Here is a 22218-nt window from a genome sequence, read left to right on the forward strand (position 1 = left end):
TGTGAGGAGGGTGGTCTTTTACTATGTAAACAAGACCAGACCGCTTAGAAAAACAGTTAAACTGTCTGTCTCCATAGCACCAGGCAGAGAAGGAGACCGCATTTCTAAGAATGCCATCTCCAGATGGATAGTAAGATGTATTCAATTATGCTATTCATTATCAAACAAGACACTGCCTTTTTACACCAAGAGCTCACTCCACAAGGAGCACTGGAGCTACTCTGGCTTTTATTGCAAATGTCCCATTAGACCGCATTCGCAAAGCAGCTAAATGGAGCTCACTACACACTTTCACTCAGCACGCCTGGTTGCTCTGTCTGCGCTACCATATACTTGGGTGGTACAGCCTTGTACTAAGAGTGGAGTCTTGTACTGTCTCAGTTGCATGGTTTTACTACGCCCTTAGTTGGACTTCAGATGGTCCTAACAACCTCAATGCGTGAAGGACCATGGGTACAGTACACGTCAAACAAGGGATAGTATTACAAACATGCCCAGTCAACATTCCTTTTCGAATTTCGAAAACGCATCATGCAATACTCTGCGACTCCGACTAGATTTCGGCCTATGCACTGCATGTGAATCTAAGCCGATACAAGCATCATAAATATTACGGTAAGTAATGTATGCTATGTAAATGCATTTCATATTTGAACAGGGAACACAATCGATGCAGCAAAAACTGTGATGGCACAATTGCACTTCTAAGTTATTGAAGGGACGGTAACCATCACAAAAGGTTTTCAGTATTTTTTCACAAACACTTTTCACTCTAGGACTACCTGAAATGATTGAACAGAGGAATGTATATTTAGCAATAGTTTCCATGAGTTCACTTGAAACTTGCTGTTGCAGTAGCTTTTTTTCTGTTGTATTGTAAATGTGAGATTAATGATGGACATGAAAATAAATGCCATATCATATATCCACATCATATTACTAAAGGGGGCATCCCATGGGTGTGTGCATACAAACGGCAATTCACTGTCATCTACGCAATCTAATAATCACACACTTTATTCCCTCCCTCCCTGTCTGAGATCAGGTATTCACTGATTATATTTCTTTTTATAATTGCTAAGAGCGTACCGGTCACTCAGTAACGTCATGTTGGCACTGGTGTACAGAAGAAATGGAATGTTTGATAATCTGGCCTGACAAGTGAGAACAAGACCCGAAAATGGACCAGATGCTGGCTCTTGTCGTTTGGTCATGTAAACCAACTTTCTTGGGCCCAGAGTAAAATCCTCCATCGGAGTGTTGCAGTCTCCTGTTGCCGGGTGTCTTCAGATAGACATTGTGCGCAGTCCCATTAATGTCTGCAAAATGATGTAGATATGATTGTAGCACATTAAGCCTCAGGAATCGGCAGTCTTGTGGTTGCTGAGTGTCCTTCCTCAAGGATCAAACTAGGTGTAGCCTTGAACATGGTGAGCAAGCCAAACCTCCCCCATGGCAGACTCTGAATGCTGAAAAAACTCATGCAATGTTCTCTCTGTTCCAAGGAGCATACTTTGCCATTCTACATGGGGTAGCGGGGAAGTGGCGGGGTCTACTTTGGCTCTTCATCAGAGTCCGGTGTGGTCTTGCCAAAGCACCCATTCTCCCAGTACCACAATTTTCTCACCCACAGGTAACCACAACCTCAACCTACCACAAGTGCCCAAACAATTCTGCGTGAATCCTATTTTCACTTCCCATGTTATCTGGGTATCAATCTCAGACATCTTGCACTAAAACCACCCTCCCAATCCATTGTAAGGTCTCACATCACAAAAAACAAATTGCATTTCCATGTGGCTGGTGGAGCCAGCCATTGTTGCTGAGGAATTTCCCAGGTTGTTTGAGCTGATGGAAGGGATTGCATATCTTTGGGGTGTTGCTGTTTGATGGAAGTCTCAGGGTATCTTGCGTGCATCTGGTGTCTTAGCCACATGGACTTGTGCTTCTTTGTACCAGGACTGATGCATTTTGTTTTTACTTGTAGGACCTATATGAAGCGGGCGAGAAAAAGTGGGGGACTGACGAGGTGAAGTTTCTGTCCATCCTCTGCACAAGGAACAGGAAGCACTTGCTGAAAGGTAAGAATGTCATTATTGTGATCGGTGGGGTAGCAGTCTTTTCATTTTCATACTGGGAATGCACTGGGTTGTAATCATGTTTGTGAGACTCCTTCTTTCATCTGGTCTGAAGCCCTGGCTTTCTACCACGGCACTATGCAGGGGTGATAAAAACCTTCAAACCACTTTAACAATCAGAATTCTTTTATTCCCACAGCAGTAAAGTATAAATTATGCCCTCAAACACATCTTTAACTTTTTTATTTATTTTTTTAAAATAATTTTTACAATGGATGACCCAAGTCGTCCTACAGCCTGACCCATTTCTACAGCACTAATGTGAAAACTACATGACTAGAGATGGTTGTAGTCCTCTTGCTGTATTGGTCCAGCACTTCCCCCATCTGTCACCTGAGCCACTTGATAACTGTCTCTGAGCAGATGGACCCCTTCGAGCGGCTAGATGGTTGCAGTCCATAAGAGGCAAGGCAGATGGTGACGACAGCCAACTTGAGATGCAGCTGATCTCCAGGCCTTACTTGAAACATTAAACTCTGGCTCGCACCGTAAATGTCTTGCAATTGGCTTTTGAGCTTCCCACTAGTTCAGAACTGGAAGAAATGCAATGTTTTTGGAAAGCTTTTATAATGTGCCAGGCCTCCCCTTGGTGGGCTTATGTTGCTAGTACAAGTTATTGGTTACCCAGGACAGGGGCACAATGCACCAGACAGTCTTCTATGGAGGAAGAACTGGGTAAAAATGAGCACAAATTACTAGTAGAGGGAAAGGAAAGCACAGAACTAACACATTGGGGCTATACAATGGGGTTGAGATCCAGGGAATATGGTTGTGTAGAGGTGTGTTTGTAATGGCAGGGATCAAACAGAAAGCTGATCATGGCAGAGAAAAGCAAATGACCTTATAATGAGCAATCTTGTAGTGATGGCAGTTTATAGAACTTTGGAAGGAAGTACTGGTATTTAATGGGAGCATGGCTGCGTGATGGCCTGAGATGTCCCTGAGAAGCCCTTAAAGTGATGAGGCCAGAATTGTGAGCATTTATTAGGCACCCTGGGTTATAATCTGAGACTGCCAGCACAACTGTCAGTAGGGAGGGAGCCAAGGATTGGCTGTGTAAAGAAGTTGAATGCAGGGAAACGCAGTGGAGATGATCAATTGAGAATCACCCTGCAAGAGCCACATCTGCATCACCAATGCAAGATGTGGGAGCAGTGTAATATCTTTGCATTGTTTGTGCTGCTTCCATGTGCGGTTCCTGTATGGTCCAGCACTGTCTTTGGTGATGTAGTAATGCATGGCCCATTTAATTATCGTCCAGAGGAAGGCAGATTAATTCATAGAGAAAGTCATTGATGGGTTGTCAAATAATGCATGGAAGGCTTGCAAAGTCAAAGGAAATATTCACTGAAGGACAGCCACGTAAAAGGGCAGCTGTGCATTAGAAGGCATGCCTTCAGTTACCGCCTGGTACCCTTATGTGTGAAGAGCCAGCATCCCTTTGGGTCGGGGGTGGTCGAGCTTTGAGGCGTTTCTGTACTGCCTGGATGTGACCAACCCATGCACAAAGGAACAAGAGAACTGCACTCGTATGTGTTCCCTCCACCCTGAATGGCCAGGTTCTATATAGAAAGGAACGCGGGAAGGAATTCTGGGCATTCCTAAGCAAGGGTAGGTTTTGAACTGTGGTTTCTTTGGGAACCATGCCCTGACCACACGTGCCGCTAATGTGCATTTATTTGGGGGCTTGTGGAGTGCTACATGTCCCCTTCTAGCTTCTTCATAGCAACTGGCAGGTTCTACGATGTTTCCCTGCAGGCCGATTTAATCGACGCTTGGGCGATTTCGTCACTGCAGGGAAACCTCTTCCCGTGCCCCATTACCTGTCCATTTTATAATGCGGGGGGGGGGCACCGCTGCAGTTCACTCCGCGCCCCTTCTCCCCCAGGCACAGTAGTTTGTCAGGGGTGAGTGGGCACCCCCGACCTATTCCCCTGACCCACCCCCATTTGTGACGACATACACACAGACACCACATACACACCCCCCTACCAATCCTCAAACCTTCTCCTTGGCTTACATTCGGCCGCCTCGTTGGTCCCTCTTCCTCAGTGCGCAGTAACCGCGTGTGTAGTTCCCCGGCAGGTTGCCGTTCGATGAAAGCGGCAGCATGTCGGGGAAACATTCTCAAACGACTGACAGAACAGACTGGTGGCCTTGTAAAAGAAATGTAATAGGAAGTTAGGTCGTATCCCTTTTTATGTGGGATATCATAACATCTTTGCATTACAAAACTGACATTGTGACTCAAAATGATTGAGGTGAATGAATTAAAAAAATTTAATAAACGAAAATCTAGCAAAAGGCACTTAAAACTGAACCATGCCCTTTTGGTAACTTAATCTAAATTGGGAAGGTGCTAAACCATCTGCATGGAGGAAGTGGAAGTCTACCAGAAGTGTGCACGGTGGAGAATGGGGCTCCCACCCTGCCATTAAAGCAAAAGGAAGCTGTACATTCGAAAAGTAAAGCTTCATGCTTATGTAATGATCCTTTGATGCCCACTTGCACACTTTGTTCCCTAAACTCTGCTAGTAAATGCCCCATATCCATCCTCACTGTTTCCTGATCACACCGACTCATTGTTCTTGGCTAACTGCCCAACATTCCACACCCTCCCAACTGAAGTTGAGATGGAGGAGGGCCATACTGCTGTGAATTTTATTGGCTTACTAAATTGGGAGACCCATTTGAGATCTTGGTGAGGCAGATCAATGTGCTCCCTTTCTCCCACTGTAAACTTTGGTTCTTTAGTTGATCTTGCCTTGTCTGTTCTCACTTTGCCCTTTGTTGTGCTCTCCGGATTTTCCCAGATATGGTGCCTATTGCAGGTGACCTGGCTTGAATTGCTTGCTTTCCAACCCTTGCTAACCAAGGTGGATATCTTATGTCCCAACCTCCTGCCCTCAAGGAACGCAATGTAATATCTGTGAAATGCCTGCATGGCCATTAGCCTGTAGAATTTTGTAGGCTTTTTGTTGAACTGGGTATCTTGTTTCAATTAAAAATTGGATCCAATCCTTCACACCCTAATAAACCTCTTGACAAGGCTGTTGGCACAAGGATAATATAAGGGGTGTTGTTACTGGTTAAGACTTAATCTGCATGGAAACTAGATGTCCCATTAGCCGCACCAGTTGTCTTGGAATAGTTTGAGGGAAGGATTTGCTGTCATTTGTACTTTTCCGTCAATGTTGTTTTTGACCAGTGAGACGATCACTTTCTCCCCCTTCTCCATCAACTACTTCCTGCACTTCCCCCATACTCCACTACTCTCCGCCTCCTGCTTCTGCGTCACCATCTAACTCGCCTATCTCCCACAACCATCCTCTCTAACTCTTTCTCCCGCACATATACATACACGGAAAAAACGCACACAAAGGCGCACACAATTATCGCTTGGATCCTACAGGTGGTAGTGCTCTCTAACATTCAGTGACTTAACTGCGCTCTCACCCACCTCAGCCACAGACTTTAGTGCTGTGCTGTGCTCTGCCTTCAGCCCTCCTCCTGGTTTCTCGGTCCACCTGACCTCCACTCAAATCCTTTCACTCTGGTTTGTGTAAGTGGATCCTTTTTTTACCTGTGACTTCCTGTTTCCTTTTTGCCTCCCTCTTCCCCCAGTTTGGTCCTGATCTCGAGAGTGGGCCAACAATGTAACATTTCATAAACCCCTTAGCCCTGCCCCCTCTTCATGCACAGGTTGTTGTGGTCTCTGCTACTCTCTCCATTGGTTGTTTGGTATTCATCTAATTTTGTCGTGGTAAGTAGTAGGTTCTCTACACCCTGAAGGCTTACTGTTGAATCGCATGGGCTTTCATCACCAGTGACTATTTAACCATTTGTTCTGTGTTCTCGAAGCTGCATGGCATTTTGGTACTTGAGGTCCTGCAAAAAATTGAACTCCAGACGGAATTGGGCTTACACAGTGGAACCAACATTATCATTCAGGGTTTCAGGGACAAGGCACTCCCAACTCCTTCACCCCACTTCTGGGGTATGAACGACTCTGGAATTCTCCCTGGTAGGCTGCCGAGCCCATGTCGGGAAGGTTCTCCCTACACCTTAAAGGGGGTCAAGCTCCTGTACCTGTCACATACTATGGTGTCAGTCTTTCATAGACTGTAGCGGGCCAGGAACTTGGTAGATTCACAGATGGCAATGTCCATCCTCTCTTCGAAGCCTGCACTAGTTTACTCTAATAAGGGATGTGGGAGGAAGGGGGCAAAAGGGGCACTTTAAACATTTGTGGTAGAAAGGTTGAACAGTGAGGCTGATGATCAGCGAGTGAGCGAGCTGTAAAATATTGAAGCACAATATCAAATGTAGAACGTTCAACCAGCAATCGTACATTAAAACATAACACTCTAACTTGAGAGAGGAGCTTGCAGTACAAATTGGGCAGGTAAGCTATGGCTACGCTGGTTTAACAGGAGAATTTACCCGGAAGAGGGTCAACTACATGGGATCAAATCTGGACCAACTGTGAGTGTTAAACGGCCAATATCAATCCGTGCTGTAGCGTTAAAAGACTGTACAAAGTTAGTTATCCCAGAAGCAGAACTTTGTGAGATGGTCTATGCTCATCACTTAGTAGCTCACATTCCCAGAATCCGTAAAAAGGGGAAAACTGCATACTTACTGACACACACCCTAGATAGTAGCTAAAGGTATAGGGTGCAGAGGGCCACCCGCAGAACTTTAATCGCACCAATAAGGGTCAGTGAACTTTATACCTCGCTAGTTGGATAAAACTTGAAATGTTGCACCTTGATAAAAACTGTTCCAGTCTTATTTGTATTCTGACTTTAGTTATATAAATTAGTTGATAACCATGAAAAGCAATATTGAACAGTTTTGGGACTTGGTTTCTGCATTCGACCTTCCCCATTTCCTGTGGGGGGTTTTCTTCACAACAGTGCATTCATAAGTGTTTTACTTTTGTCTGTACAACTGGAGGTTTATTTTTAAGCTTCCCATCCCTGTTGCTTGTGTGGACCATGATGTGGAGTCCGCACGCCATTGTCTGACTTCTCAGCGGCTACCTTCTCCGGCCGAAAAGGCGGGTAACGTCTCAATCTGAAAGGGACATTTTTCAAATGTATAAATGTTCTCTCCTCTGTTTGTAGTTTTTGAAGAATACAAGAAGATTTCCAAAAAGGATATCGAAGCCAGTATAAAATCTGAGATGTCTGGAAACCTGGAAGATGCCCTCCTGGCAGTTGGTGAGTCTGGCACCTTCGGCCTATTGTACACGTCCCTCGAAGCCTAGTCTAGAATGTGTGGGTCTGACTTGAAGACCGGAAATTAGACAACCGGTTTTACCCATTTACAAATGACAATCATTATTGACTCTAAAAGAAGTGTTTGTTTTTTCTCCTTCGTCTTCTAGAATATTGGCAAGTTCAAACCAGACCTCCATTCTTGTCAAGATGAAATGAGCACTCTTTGATAGTAGAGCCGACTTTTAGTTTAATGTTGGGAATGGTTTTTATTGGTTGTGGCCTAGTGCAGAATGGTAGGGGTCCCGCCCGCGGTTCTAAGTTATTTCGCCGTGGTATTTTTCATCGCAGGTTTTTTCATGGCTTTTTTCTTTTTTATTTTTTTTAAACTCATCATTTTTTTGGGGGGGGGGTTACCCCTCTGCGCCCTCCCCCCCCCCCCCCCCCCCCCCCCCCAAATCCCTTTTGGTTTTTTTTGTTTTTTTTTTCCCCGCTAACTTTTCTGGCAAAGGCACAGTATAGGAGGCACCACCAGGCAGGTGGGCAGCCACAGTGGGAGTCGTTGGACTCCTAGGTTGGCTTCTGCCAAGCAGTGGCCCTAAATGAGGGTCGGGAGTCCCTATTTAGCCAGGCCGAACCCTCGCCAGGCTCGCCTAGCTCTTCTCAGGACGCTCGCTGCTTTTTTTTAGCTGGGGGTGTGAGGGGAGGGGGGCCGTCATGATGGAATTTACATTGGGTCTCATAGTGTGAAAATGTCTGTACAGCGCCTTGAAGCCACACTAAAAAGTGCATTTACCTGACACTGCCTCTTTTCTCCATTACAGTGATGTGCATAAAAAATCGACCTGCCTATTTCGCTGAAAGGTTGTACAAATCCATGAAGGTAAATCTTTTGGAATTATTTATTTATAGCTTTTCCTGGGGCATGTTGGAAAGAGGAGAGGTTGCATTCGGTGCTCATTCTTGGTTTGCATTGCTATCTTGCCCATAGGGCTCTGGGCGTTGGATCCCCGCCCGCATGCTCTAAAGAAGCCACAATTTGCTTTAAGGTCCATGCCTCAGAAAGGCAGAGTGATGGGGAAGAGTAAGGATCAGGCAAATATTTGCAGTGTAACCGATGCTGAATGACATGGTTTTGTTAATTCTGTAATGGGGCAGAACGCTGAATGGATGCAAGCCTGAACCCAAGAATTGTCGGTGGTTATGAATAACCGTCGCTTTTCAGTGTTCCAAAGTCGCCCGAAGGGGCATGGGAATGTCCAGACACTGGCCCAGAGCTTACTTTACTTGGAGTCCCAAGCTAGATCTCATTGATGCCAAATCAGGCAGAAACATGACTGCAGTTTCTTTCAGTCTCATGCAGAAGGCACATGGCCTAGTGTGGGTGGGTTGCCCTTTTTGGGGAGATCCATAGTCTGATCTGCATATTTTTGTGTGTTCTGGAATAGAGCAGTGGGCTACAGAGCAATTGCAAGTAGTTCTGATTAACTTGAGCCTTCCCACTCTCATTTTTCAGTGTTTCCAAATCCACATCTTTCCTACCGGGCCATTGGAAGCAAGCCTGGGAATTCAGTGTCTTTGTTTTTGCTTCAATCGCTTTAGGGTCTCGCACTTCCCCATCGTTTTTTTTACTTTTATTTAGATTAGGTCATACCCCGCATATACAGTTGTGTGCATGGTTGGCTGTTCCCTTAGTCATGTGCTTGACTGTGTTGTCTGAAGATAAAGCAGCCTGCCGCAGCTTGTCCAGTCTTGATATTTGTATTCCTGCAAAGTAGCAGTGCAGATGTTATTCCCTTAATTTATAGATGTGCAAGTATTGGAGGAGATCTGCTGGCTCCCTCTATTTTTGAAGCATGGACCACTGGTTGGGGGCATTAGTTGCTAGCTACGTGTATCAGACGTGTGGTACCAAACGTATGCATTTCGGAAGACTGGTGGGCAAATCAGTCATTTGGACCAAAAATGGAAAACCTTTATTTTCGGTCTACTGTTTTATCTTTGGGCTGAGGCACAACTGGGTGCAGTAACTGAGACCAATGTGTGACCTGCTGGGAGCACGTTGGTGTTTGGGTGGGGGCCGTTTTGCTTTCATTTTAAAAAACAAAGTACTTTGAGAATAATTTTGTATCGATTTGAACACTCAATTCAATTATTAAGTAGTCCTTAAATGACATTTTTATTTATAGACAATTGGTTTATTACAAACCTCGGTTTTCAAATACAAAAGAAAATGGGAGCCTCCACATCCTCTAAAAGAACATCCATATCTTCTAAAAACATCCATATCCTGTAAAGCCTCTTTACTAAAAAAAAAAAATAAAAAAAATCATCACAAAATCATTCTAGTACTTTCCAATTCCCTACTATGCAAGGATTTGGATGGCATATAAAATTTCCCGCAGAAATGTCATCAGGGTGAATGTTAGCTGTATATTTTCACCCGCTCATCCGGCCCATAAGAACGTATCTTTTGAATTTGCCTATGTAGAAGTTTTGCTTATTAGTCAGGCCCAGGCAATACAATGTAATATGTTTTAGGATCTTTACAACTTCGACATTCCGACAGAATCTGCAGGAGAGGTTTCCCTCACCCTTCTTATAGGTCGATGTGATTTGCTTTGTAGGTAGAATGTTTAAGCGGAATCTCATGAAGCGAGGTCTCATCTTTTGACATGGAAACTTCATTTGGTATTTGGGTACGACGTTGAATGCTTTGACAGCTGTTCCAGGATCTGCTTATAATCTGTTAATTTTGTCTTTGTACTGTCTGAATCCAATCATGTTCCCAAAAAATATTTTTCACATAGTTTGGGTTCTCTAATAAGGTTACTGTGTCTATTTCCAAACTATTTAAAAGGGTCAAAATTTGTTCCTGCCAGATATTTAACAGTGGGAGCTTCTTCCATTAATTCCACTAGACACCATCAAATACGGAATGGCCAAAGGGGAGATTAAACATTTTTGAAAAAAAGACCCAAAGTTTTCCATGCGATTCTTGCATGCAATGAAGTTGGGCCCTATTCAATTAAAATCTTATCAGGACTATTGGAAAGCCAGAGGGTAAACGCAAGATCCTTCTCCAAAAGACTCCCTCCAGCATGGGCCAAATCGCCCATGGAGTGAAAAGAAAAGCCTCCACTGCATATGTTATTATAGGGATCACTTTTGATTTTAAAAAAGATTACCACTGGGATTATTTTTTTTTTTCCATAATATTTTTTGGGATCGAAGAGCCTTGAATTGCAAGGCTCTTCATTTTTCCATACAATCCTCTGCAACGGAAAGCATCGTTCACACTGCAATTTAAATGGGCCCCTAGGTATCGTATCAAAGAGACCTTGTTCAACCTCTGGCTTCCCAAGTACTATTTATGTGGCTTAGATTTCAAACCCTTAATCTATTTCAAAACCAGAACATCTGGTTTTGCATCCTTTTATCTCCAAGTTATTTTTTTTTCATATATTCGTTTAGAGCGTTCAAACTACATTGGAGGCCAATGGAAGTCTGGTCATCAAAACCAGATCATCAGCATAAAGCATCCATGCTAGTTTTTGATCGCCCATTGTCTGCGGAAATGATCTAATACAATTCATATGGTCCGCCAGGTCCAACAAAGTTAAAGGGTCAGAGCCAGTGGACAACCTTGCTTAAAGCATTTAAACGTGGATATTGTCTTGGTCAGAAGACCCTGTGAATAGAGTCTTGTCTGGATGTTAGTCTGTATAAAGATTTCATTGCCGACAGTAAATCCGCCGCGCATCCCCCTGATTTTAGCTTAGTCTATAAAAGGCAAATAGATTTTGGTTTTGGACTTCAAGACCCTACCTTTTCAAGGCGTTGTGTAGAAATGAGTTAAGATCTGTTCCTTGCACCCATAACCCTTGTCAAGGATCGAATTGTTTGGAATCTTTAATCCAGGTTTGAAGATGGGTTAAAAGCAAGGCTGAAAATCATTTCCCCAGTACATCTAGAAGTGCTGTCGGCCGATAATTTGCCTGGTCAGTTCTATCCCCTTATTTAAATATAGGTACTATGATGGCACTTTTCCAAGAATCGGGGACTTCTCCCTGATGCATCATCCGAGTAAAGAGTTTGACTATGAAAGGACTCCAGGTCAGGCCATCAGGTTCCAGAGCCCTGGGCAGATTGGCTTTCCATCACTCTTTCTAGATCAAGGTGATCAAATTTAAATGACCAAGGTTTTTTGATTTCTATGAAGTAGAAATCCTTCCTCATTCCAGGTTTAGTGTAAAAGTTTCCATCAAATTTAACCTATGCGTCTTCTGTCACCGCGTTGGTCAAAACCACGGCTTCGAAGTTAGCATATGCCAAAGGGATCTAAAATCTTTTTTCCCCATTGCTTTAAGCATCGTTTCTGCATCGGCCTGTATCATAGCTGCCTTATGCGCCAAAAGCCAATTTTTATATTTTGCTTTCTTTTCCTAATTAATTCACAATTTACTGCTTTGCTTATGTGTGGTTTGGTTGGGAGCCCGCTTGACTTTAAAGCCTTGCTGAGTCTGACCATGAATTCACATAAGAGTGTAATATAATTTATATCTTTTTGGTTAGTTTGAACCTTCTTATTAAATCTGATCAACAGCCTGTTTGGGTGCCGGCTCCATACGAAGACAGTTTCCGGCTTAGGAAATCTTTACTTTTGTTGGCCATTCCAGCTATTTTATTTTGACACCCAAAACCATGACATTTTCAGAAAATTCATGATCCCTTTCCTTTTTAGGTATTATTCCTGGTGATTTAACCTTACTCAGCGTATTTCCTGACACAAAAAATAGTCTAGTACTCTAGCTGTTAATCCATGAGACTAGGTTGGTCTAGCTGGAATATTGCCAGCAGTCTGACCATTCAAAATGTACTGTTCTCTCATGAACATTGCATCCCACCACTGCTTCAATCTTTTTTGTTCATAGCCTATAGCGTCGTTCAAATCTTATTTTGTCGGTCTTATCAATAGCCCATGTTCAGATCACCACAGATGATTATAAATAAGTTGTTAAATCGCAAGGCAAAGGAATCCACAACCTTCATTATTGAATCAATGAAAAGGTCAGTTGTGATGCATTTAGGATTCCAATATATGTTCAAAAGGAGTAAACAGTTAGCATCTTTCCTTTCTCATTGTTCATCCTGCAAAACAAGAATTGTGTAAACAGAGTTACATTTCTGTTTTCTATTAGTGAGGATCGAGCTGTTCTTAATCAGTCCTAAGGCCCACCGAGGGCTGACCCTTGTCTCCCCTTTATATGCTGGGTTCAAATGGGTACTGTACCCATCATGTACTAGTGATTCTGGAAGCCAAGTCTCTTAAAGGCATAACATATCAAAATCTCCCCAGAAATGTCACTTTTGTCGAAACGGATGACGGTATCCCCTGGTGTTCCAAGTTCCAATCCGCCACTCGTCACTTCTACCCTTTATTTGTTCCAGCTTAAAAGCTTTATTGAAATGTATCATTGGGACTGTTAGCTGTATGCAGTTTGTGGTTTATAAGTGATGCACAAGTCACTGTCCGAGTCTGTTGGTTAACAGCACTGAAGGTAATTTTAAGGGAGGTATTGACCTTTTGGTGACCAGACTTCAGGGACAGTGATTGAGACAAGTTGTCCAGATCCAACTGGTTTGATTTCCCTTGCACATCATGTCTCCCGAGCATTCTATGGGAGTGCTCTGTGATGATTATTTTTCCTCCCCAATTTCCCAGGCGGATTTACTTTCCATAGTAGCGCTCACAACATTCCCAGACAGTGGCTCTAGATTGTGGTCCTGTAAGGAGGTCAAAACCCTTTTGGTGTTGCCACCGATCCAGTGAAGCCTCATCATGCAATTACTTGGATGTTTTTGATGAATTTTGACTTTCATTAATCGAGAGTTCCAAAAGATAAAATCCCAAATGTAATAACGAATTGCCCGCCTCCATAGAGCGATTTTATTAGAGGTTAGATGCACAATCTCTCTATCCCCCGGAGTTCAGATACAAATTAGACGATCCTAATGTCCTCTCTAGATAACAATCTGAGTTTAGGTATGTGATGGAACAATTTGAGGACATTATAAGATGAAACCATCTTTAGCTGAAGTCACCCCTTTGAAACAAAGAGAAGGCAAATGTAAATCTTGGAACGTCGCAGTGTCTTGTAGAGCAATGTTCTTGAGGATTTCAGTCCCCTGCCAGTAACAGCACGGGTGTCTGCCTTTTATTCAGACCTTTTAGAATTCTGGTATTCAAGAACTTCATCAATGTCTGTTCTGTCAATCGATCTTTTCTGAACCACCCTGCGTCCCTCTTCCAATGTAAGAAAGGGAGGAGTACACTGATCCAGATCGACCGGCAGAATCCTGTTTAGCCTTGTCCATAGTCTAATTGTTCGCCCTCTCTGATTCAGGAGATTGAATTTCCTCTGTTCTGTTCTCTACCCTATAGGCAGACCGAGCCCCTGTTGTTTGACTGGTCATTGGAAATTTCCAAAATCTTGTAGTGCTGTTTCTGGTATCGTCATTCCTGACCCCTTAATCGGGCACTCAACCCCCTCTTGGTTGGACCTTAAATTTGGAGAAAAAAACACTTTTGGGAAAATCAAGGGGACTGACCGATTTGTATAAACGATTTAGCCTAGTTGGATTTCAAATTTGGTGGTCTTGATTTTTTTTTTTTTGCGCACTTTCCTTTTTTCCCTTGATTCCAATGTTCCTTTTTTTTTTTTTTTTTCCTTTCTTGGAAAATCAGAAATGGGCTAGACTGTGTGTCTTTGGTCAGTCACGCTGTTTGAGAGGAAGTCTCCACAGCCCTTATCGTTTCTTCCACCTGTAGTTTTTTAGGTTTAATTTTATCCTTGGAGGTTTTCTCTATCCAAGACATTTGATGTTATGCCATTGTCTCTAACATTGGAGTCTCAGTTCGTTCGGCATGGGTCGTTTTATTTTTTATTTTTTCATTTTTTTCCCAATACTCGTTATGTGCTGATTTTGTTTAAATCCTTGAGTCTCTCGCCATTTTCTTACTTTTACACAATTCAGGGGGGCTGGGATATATTTTCTTTTATCCAAATGCTCTTTTTCCAGTGACTTCTGCAGCTTCTTTTTGCAAGTAGATACTCATAGCCGCCTCATTGTCTACCCTAGTTTATAACAGTTATAAAGGATTCTACATAGATAAGTTCAGTGTGAATCCTAGCCAGCAACGTAGCTTGATCTTTAATATTTTCATTCAGGGTATCATGCAACCTCATAAACTGAGTCCACGCCAAAGGAATTGCTATGAAAGGCTACAATGTGCCTGAGAACTTGTGTAATGGATTCATAGGACCTTGCAACGTTTTCGGTGAAAAGATGTCATCTTCCAGTGATGAAATTGAAAGTGCTGCCTCTCCGTGATTAATTGGAGCAAAGGATATCGGACGTGAATCGCCTTTCAAATATAAAGGGTTGGACTTTGGTTCCTGCAATAACAATTCACTTGAGGTGGTAAAATTTTTTGTTTTAAATCAGTTTTGGCAGGTCTCGATTCTTTTTCCTTTCCGATTTTGTTTAGTCCTAGAGACTGATTCTGAACCTCCTGGAGTTCAGAGCACTTAACTCCAAGCCTTGGCAATATCTGTTGGTGGGGTTGCTCCTTCTAGGGACAGTTGGCGACGTTGTCGTGGCTTCCACGTCAATTTTAGCAAACGTAACTTGGTTGTTGGTTGGTCACAAAAGATTTATAATTATGCCAGACTCTGTGAATCCTTTAATTCGTCCAGATCTGGAGACGAGATCGAGCAACCACTTTGGAAAATTCTTTCCTTCTTCATTGAAATTTTATTAATATCAATTTCAGTCACACGATCATCTGAAATGTTATTGAGCTCTAGGCATTGTTTGACTTTAGCCATAATTTTGGACTTGATGCAGTCAGTAGGAACTGCTGCTGTGAGTTGGCAATCCTTGAATTCGCATCTTTGATGTGCTGATCTTTTCTTTAGTACTCAAGGCTGTTTCCTAATTTTTAGGAGATTTCTTAGCTTTTATGGATTTGGGTATATCTTCGCATTCAATGCCCAGAGGTGATTCCTTCCATAAATTTGCATCTTTCCAAGTCGATTTTGTCTGTTTTGGATGGCAAGAAGGGGATGTTGGGTGGGGGCGGGGGGGCAGGCGGAGTCATTTGGTTTAAGGAGTCCGCTTATTTTTTTGCCTGCTTCCACTAAATTTCTGGTTTGGTGCCTTGGTTGGCTCATTCTTTGATAGTTGATAATTTGTCTGTCACCATTTCTCTGCATCCATTTATCATACTCTTATTTTTTTTTTTCATTTAGAAGTTCTGAAACGCGGGCCACCACCGACCAAGGGGTTTCTCTGCAACCCCCTTGCCTGCCCCAACAATAGTGTCTCGTCCATAATGGTTGACCGTGCAGTGACCCTCCACCCATTATGGGTGACCCAAGGCCAGCCCAGTGAAAACCCGAGTTTTCCCTCGGCAGCATCATGTTGTTTGTTCAGAAACTGCAGTATCCATTCAACTAGTGAATTGATCAACATCAACCTGCTCTCTGAACTTTGTACTAATTCTCAGATCCAGGGTCTCTCAAATTACACATATGGCCTGATGCTCCTTAGCCTGTCAAGCAAAGAACTAATTAACTTTCCTCAACTCTTCTGAAACCTTTTGTGCATGTTTTCTTTTCAAATTCAGGTTTGGTTTCTAGCGTCTTTACTTAAATGCTATAATTTCCTCTAAAATTAGAAGTGAATGGGCTCACTTCGCACTTCATGGCAACAGTACCTTCTCAACAGTTATCAATGAAACACACACTTGCAATCTGGTGTCTCATTATACTAATAAATTGAAACGTGCAACATATGCTTACTCTTTTTTTATTTAGGCATTATGTATGTATATTACAGCTGCCACTAAGTACTCCCACAGCGTGCGTAAGGTATGAATTGGGTTTACTTTCAATAAACGCCCAAATAACTTGGAACACACTATCGCTTTATAGAAAAGCAATAGGAGTCGACAATCTACGACAGTTCGAAATCCTGAGACCGGGTGCCCTGAACAACCCTGATGAGCTTTTGGAAATCTGGAAAAAGACCTGTGATAACATCTTATCACAACTAATGACCAATAAAGGCACATTAGAAAAAAAATCCAAATGCAGTGAAAAAAGAATTGTGGAAGACAGATTAGATGGCAACTTCCAATCAGAGTAAATAACATGCTTGCGAGAATACGCGCCAGAGTGTAAAGCACTAAATTAATTACCCAAGTACTTTCTGAAATTCCCACGCAAGAGTCGGAGAAAAACATTCCTAAAACTGACTAAATCTGTTCATGACGAGAGAGGTAAAAAACATGAGGAAACGAAAAGGAGAAGATTGTAACGTGAGCTGCTGATTTAGTCAAAGAGATAGAAACCATAAAACACCTAGTTATCTCTTGTCAGACGTTCTGACAACAAAATGCATGGGCGAAGAGATAAGCAAGCTTGCTACACCGAGTGCTGAAAACTGGTGAAAAAAAATCCTGGAAGTAGAAGTTCGAAAGTTAACCTTTTCAGTGACCACCTTCTTGGAAAAATCGAAAATTATGTTGGATGATAATGAGAGCCAAAAGAGTTCAAGAAAAATATTGGACTCTAATCTTATCTGAGATGTTCTGCATAGTGATTTCTTGTTTTAAAAGGTTTGTAAACTGAAATAATAAAAAAGGAATTATGTATATTTAATCTCAGATATTGCAGATTGTTTGACTGTACTATTTGTCATGCTCTCAAGTAGTGCTGTTAAGTATGGTCAACTACTAGTCCTGTGCTGTTGTCTCAACCTCTGCAACCACATGGAATAAAAAGTCTTCTCAAAAAGCCCATGTCCGCTAATGGCAATGACCTTCAAACGAAAGTAGGCAAAACAGTTGAAAAGAATTCACGCACATAGTCTTCCCTTGCCTCCACCAGTGCATGTATAGGTCCACCTATCCTGGCTAGGCAGATCTTTAAGCGGTGCTGTTCTCAATGTTCTCCTACAGTCAACCTCTGTTTCCCAAAGAGGACAGTTTGAAAACCAAGAATGGCCTTGGGAGCTTTAAAGACCATGGAAACCAAATATGGCATTAACAAATTCAAGCTTTAAAAATACAGAAGCTGGACAATTGAAAAAAATGGGCAAAATTCCTATATATTAATCGGGGTGCAGACAGTGCCATGGGCTTTGTAGATCGACGTTTCTATCTGCTCTCTTCTCTGCCTGCACGCCTGTGCAGCTCTGCTCCACATGGAGTCTACCTGCCTGGAGTTTCAGGAAGCTCTGTCCATCTGCCCCCCGGCCTCCCTTTTTTTAGAGTTACCCCTACACAAAGCCTCATCTTTGTCACATTCTAACAAACAGCCTATCCTCACATTGTCTTGATATGATGGTAAACCTGGTGTGAATCTAAATGAGCATTAACGGTGTAGTATTTTTTTCCATGGCCCATCATTTAAAGTATAAAGTAAAATACCAAGTGTTGCTCATTGTTGATGTGTTGGGTTCACAATGTTCCTTCATAAGCAAAACTGACTAGTTTGCCCAGCATTGGCTGTTTCATATGATGCGTTGTTAAATAGAAACATGCAGCATGTTATTTCTGGCCTCGTGTTAGGCCTAATAATTTTTCCGAATTCTTGGTGCTTAATAAATAAAATGTGATGTTCGCGCAGATTCAGTCATTTGATTCTTTGATTAGGAATAATGAATAGCACATTGTACAGCTACTGATTCAGTAGATTTAATTTTCCAGGCCTCAGGCATGTGCCACTTTCATAAATGCATTGTTGACCAAATGGATAAAGTAATCTAACTGGCAACTCCTTTGTTGCTTTGATAAAAGGTTCCCGTTACTGGATGTTTTCTACGACATTGGAGAAAAAAACACATCCACATCTCGCAATACACACAAAAAAATGTCCCAAGCACTGGACTAATAGATCTGCTTAAATAAACCTGTCCTCATTCTTCTTATAACAAATTCCGCACAAGCCAGACCCCCTGCAGCAAAACCTCCCTTTGGACTCTGCACAACACCCATCCATCTCCAATAAGACTCTTACGTGCACCTCATTATCTGATGATGGCTCGGCACAAGCAGAGATTGGTGTGGCAGCCCCTCCATGTGCATGGCTCTGGGCTCTTGAGTAGGGCCAATTGGCACTTGGTTTATGTCAAGCCAGTCTGTGCTTCAAGTGTGAGCCGCTAGGTTCCCAAATCTCTTTGGGGAAGAGGTGATCGTCTTTGGGTCTCCCCTGGGACCATGCTTGGATTCTAGTGTTGCCTTTGGCCTGGATATGGACTACATTAGTGTCATGCCTGTGGTGGGCACGTTGTGCCTCCCTCTCAAAGATTTGCACTGGAGCAAATGAGATGCCTTGGAGCAGCAGATTTGCACCTGCTACCTTAGATCGATTCTGTGAGAAACACTTGCAACTATGGACATGCCTTAGAGCATCTTTGTGAATCTCATTTGCACGTGAGCTGTGAGCATCGCAAACATTTGATCAAGGGCATCTCTGAGATGCATCAGCATTTATAGGCTTTGAGAATCTTGTATAATGTGGAAGATGCACCTCGGGCATCTGCTTTTCCTCTGTGCAAATCTAAAAAGGCATCTTGTTTAGCACTTGGTCCCAGACAACTCGCTGCTTTTTGTTCAGGATTTAAAGATCTCTGTACTGAAGCCCACGGCCACCTGTGCCAATGCACCTCGTTCCTGACTAAAGCAGCCCATGGCATTTATTTCCTGAGACATGCATGCGCATATATAGCACCTCTAGGCTCCAGCACCTCTGCTATTCTGAGACCCACGCCAAGCTGTGCAAGATCACCCACACACTGCTCTGCCATTGCATGGCTGTGGTGACCTGGAGCACCTGTACAAGCAGTTGTCCTGGTATAGCTCAATAGCTCAATCCTGACTTCCACCACAAGCTGCTTGCACCCCTGTACTGGGACCCAAGCATAGGCCTGCCAGTGCGCATCAAATATGGCTGCACTATTCAATGGCAAAGAAAGTATTAAAACAAAGAAAATGGTGCCCTCTGTGCCATGGGAAGAAGGGTGGTTGAGGAGACGGGAGGCACATGGAGATATGTCTAGACTTGTTTCTACTGCAGTGGGATTATATGTACATGTGTATGTATATATATATTTCTGATGTTTGTTAATCTGCTTAGAATCACATGCTGTGCATAGGTCCGACATCCAGTGGTCACTGCGGAGTATTGCATTTTGTTTTTCGTAGTCGAAAAGGGGACGTCGACAAGGCGTGTCTGTAACACTATCCCTATAGTGACGTGTGTTGTACCCACAATCCCTCACGCGTCGAGGTCCCTCAGATTGTTTTTTTCCGCCCAGCTTATGGTCGCCTTACGCGGAGCTCCTAGAGAGACATTGCAAAACACTTACTACGGACCTCGGTCCTTAATTTATACTTATTGTTAAAGATCCCTCCCCTCGACGTTAGCTGTGAAGCTGTTTCTCCGCCGAGCAAGTTTTCGACGGAGGGGAAGAGACGGAGAAGATCCTTCGGCGCTGCCGAACACGTGGCCAGGCCTCGCCGGCCAACATACAGTAGGGAGAGTGGGGGTTCGAACTTTTATCCTCTCGTCGAGAATGTCTTTCTTTCTCCCCTATCTTTCCCTTGGGGTTGTTATCACCAGTTTCTATTGCCTCAGCTATGGAGAGGACACCTTTTAAGTTTTGCCCACGCTGTAGGGGCAAATACACTTGGAAGGACAAACACAAGCTCTGTAATCGTTGCTTGCCCCTCGATCATAAAGAAGACAGCTGTGCGGCCTGTAAGCTCTTGAAACCAAGAACTCTTAAAGAACGGAAAGTTAAGAGGTGGGCGGACTACGCTATGTCGAAGTCAGTTTCCTCACCCGCCGCCGCTGTTACAGAAAGTGACGAGGAGGGTGATAACTCGACATCCGTTACGGAAGTCATTAACCCCCAGAAGGAGCGCTCGCACTCCTCGACGTCCGTCCCCGGCCCCGACGGGCTCGGCTCACGCCCTGCTTATGGCGACAAGGACGCACACAGACCCCATAGGCCTAAGCACACAACCCACGGCTCTTCTTCGTCGAGGACGAAGGATCCATCAGCGCCGAAGGGGACGCAGGGCACTCCGGCGTCTACCTCAGACCCTAAGGGTCTCAAGCCCCACTCGCAAACGCAGCCGCGACCAGCGATTGGGCTTTCATCTAACACGGGCGCTACCTCAAAAACATCCGACGTAACGCTCCATAGAGCGGCCGTCGAGAAACAACGCGTAACGCAGGCAACGTCGACTCCAGAACCCTCTAATGACGAACTCCTTGTCGAGAGCCTGGCGAGAATTGTTTCCGAAGACAAACGTAAGCGGACGACGAAACAGACGTCGAATACCGCACCAAAAGATATACAAACGCCGAAAAAGCACAAGAGTAGCCAGGAACTGCCCCCTTCATCTAAGGGCACTTCTGAACTACCGGAGGGCTTTTCTGAGGGCGACGGAAACCTTTTGTCGACGTTGTGGGAGCGTTCTAAGCGTTTGGAAGGTGAAAACACTGATTTCCCCCCTCTAGACTATTCAGGGGTTCCCCACGAGACCCTTGAAAGACTCCATTCTTGTATGGAGAAAATGGAAAGGTTTTTGGGTAGCCAAAACCCACCCACACCCAAAAGACCAAGAGAATGGACCCAAAATGACCCTAGGGTCAAGATTCCTAGGCTGTTTCCCCCTTCTACAGACGCATATGACCTCACTGAAGAGGAGCAATACCTCCAGGAAGATGAGGAGTGTTTGGGTGGAGAGGAAGAACATGAGGAAGAGGGGTTTGAAGAAGACCCTTACACTAGTGCAGGAGCTTTTGAAGAAGATACAGCTACCTCACAGCCCTGGCAATCCCCATCAGTCCACTCAGACCCTGATGTCTTTCACCCTTCTCCTCCCAAGGACTCATCTATTGGAAACACCTCCCCATAGATGACCAACCTTCACTTAATGCACTATTGCGCAAGGCAGCAGCGCATTTTGAAATAGACACAGGGGAGACTCTTCCGGACATAGACTTTGTAGAAAAAGTCATTAAAGAAAAAGCCCCGGTTAGTCAGTCTATTCCGCTCCTGGCTTCTATAAGGAGAAGAATAACTCCTTCCCTTTCCAATCCGGCCTTAGTCAGAGGGGTCAACCCTCGGATAGAAAAGCTCTTCAGCCCTTCGTCCTCTGACCCTTTGTACATCAGGGGACATTCTATTCCGGACTTCCTTGTAGTTACTAATGCAAGAAAAAGAGCGGGGGTACCACTATCCACTAGTGAGGCACCACCTGACAAAGAGGGCAAGAAGCTCTATGCACTTGGGAAGAGAATCACGACCTCCGCCGCCTTCTCAACTAGGATTGCAAATAACAATTCCCTACTAGCTAGCTACGCAGATGCACAGTGGAGCAAGCTGCGCAGCGAAGCAGAGGACGCACCAGAACCCCTGCGTTCACGCCTGCTAGCTATAATCTCAGAGGGAACTCTTGTAAACCAGGGCATCGTAAAGAACTCCTTAGATGCCGCAGAGACGGCTGGCCGTTCCCTGGTTCAGGGAATACTTCTCAAACGCCATGTCTGGCTGCGCAATTCGGGATTTAAGCCGGAAACCCAGGCTTCCCTGATAAATAAGCCCATAGAACAAACACATCTGTTTGGGAAAGCAGTTGATGAGGCCCTAGAACATGCGAAGGAGTTTGATACCATCAAGACTCTTGACCAAATTTCTAGGCCACCTAACAGACGCAGCTATGGCAATAGACGCTCCTTTCGTGGCCAACGCCAGCAGCAAAGCCAACAGCAATT

At 43.9% G+C, this 22218-nt stretch overlaps 1 protein-coding gene across 1 annotated transcript in view; it reads left to right on the top strand.

Annotated features, from left to right (window-relative positions):
- Positions 1-22218, top strand: part of ANXA4 (annexin A4) — a 222912-nt gene that overhangs the window by 170426 nt on the left and 30268 nt on the right. The window contains exons 9-11 of the mRNA XM_069618906.1: positions 1988-2081; positions 7268-7363; positions 8185-8243. Coding sequence (XP_069475007.1) covers positions 1988-2081; positions 7268-7363; positions 8185-8243 — 249 coding nt within the window. The remainder of the gene's footprint in view (positions 1-1987; positions 2082-7267; positions 7364-8184; positions 8244-22218) is intronic.

This window comes from Ambystoma mexicanum, chromosome 10 (assembly GCF_040938575.1).
Source record: "Ambystoma mexicanum isolate Mex_15411 chromosome 10, UKY_AmexF1_1, whole genome shotgun sequence".
NCBI classification, from domain to species: domain Eukaryota; kingdom Metazoa; phylum Chordata; class Amphibia; order Caudata; family Ambystomatidae; genus Ambystoma; species Ambystoma mexicanum.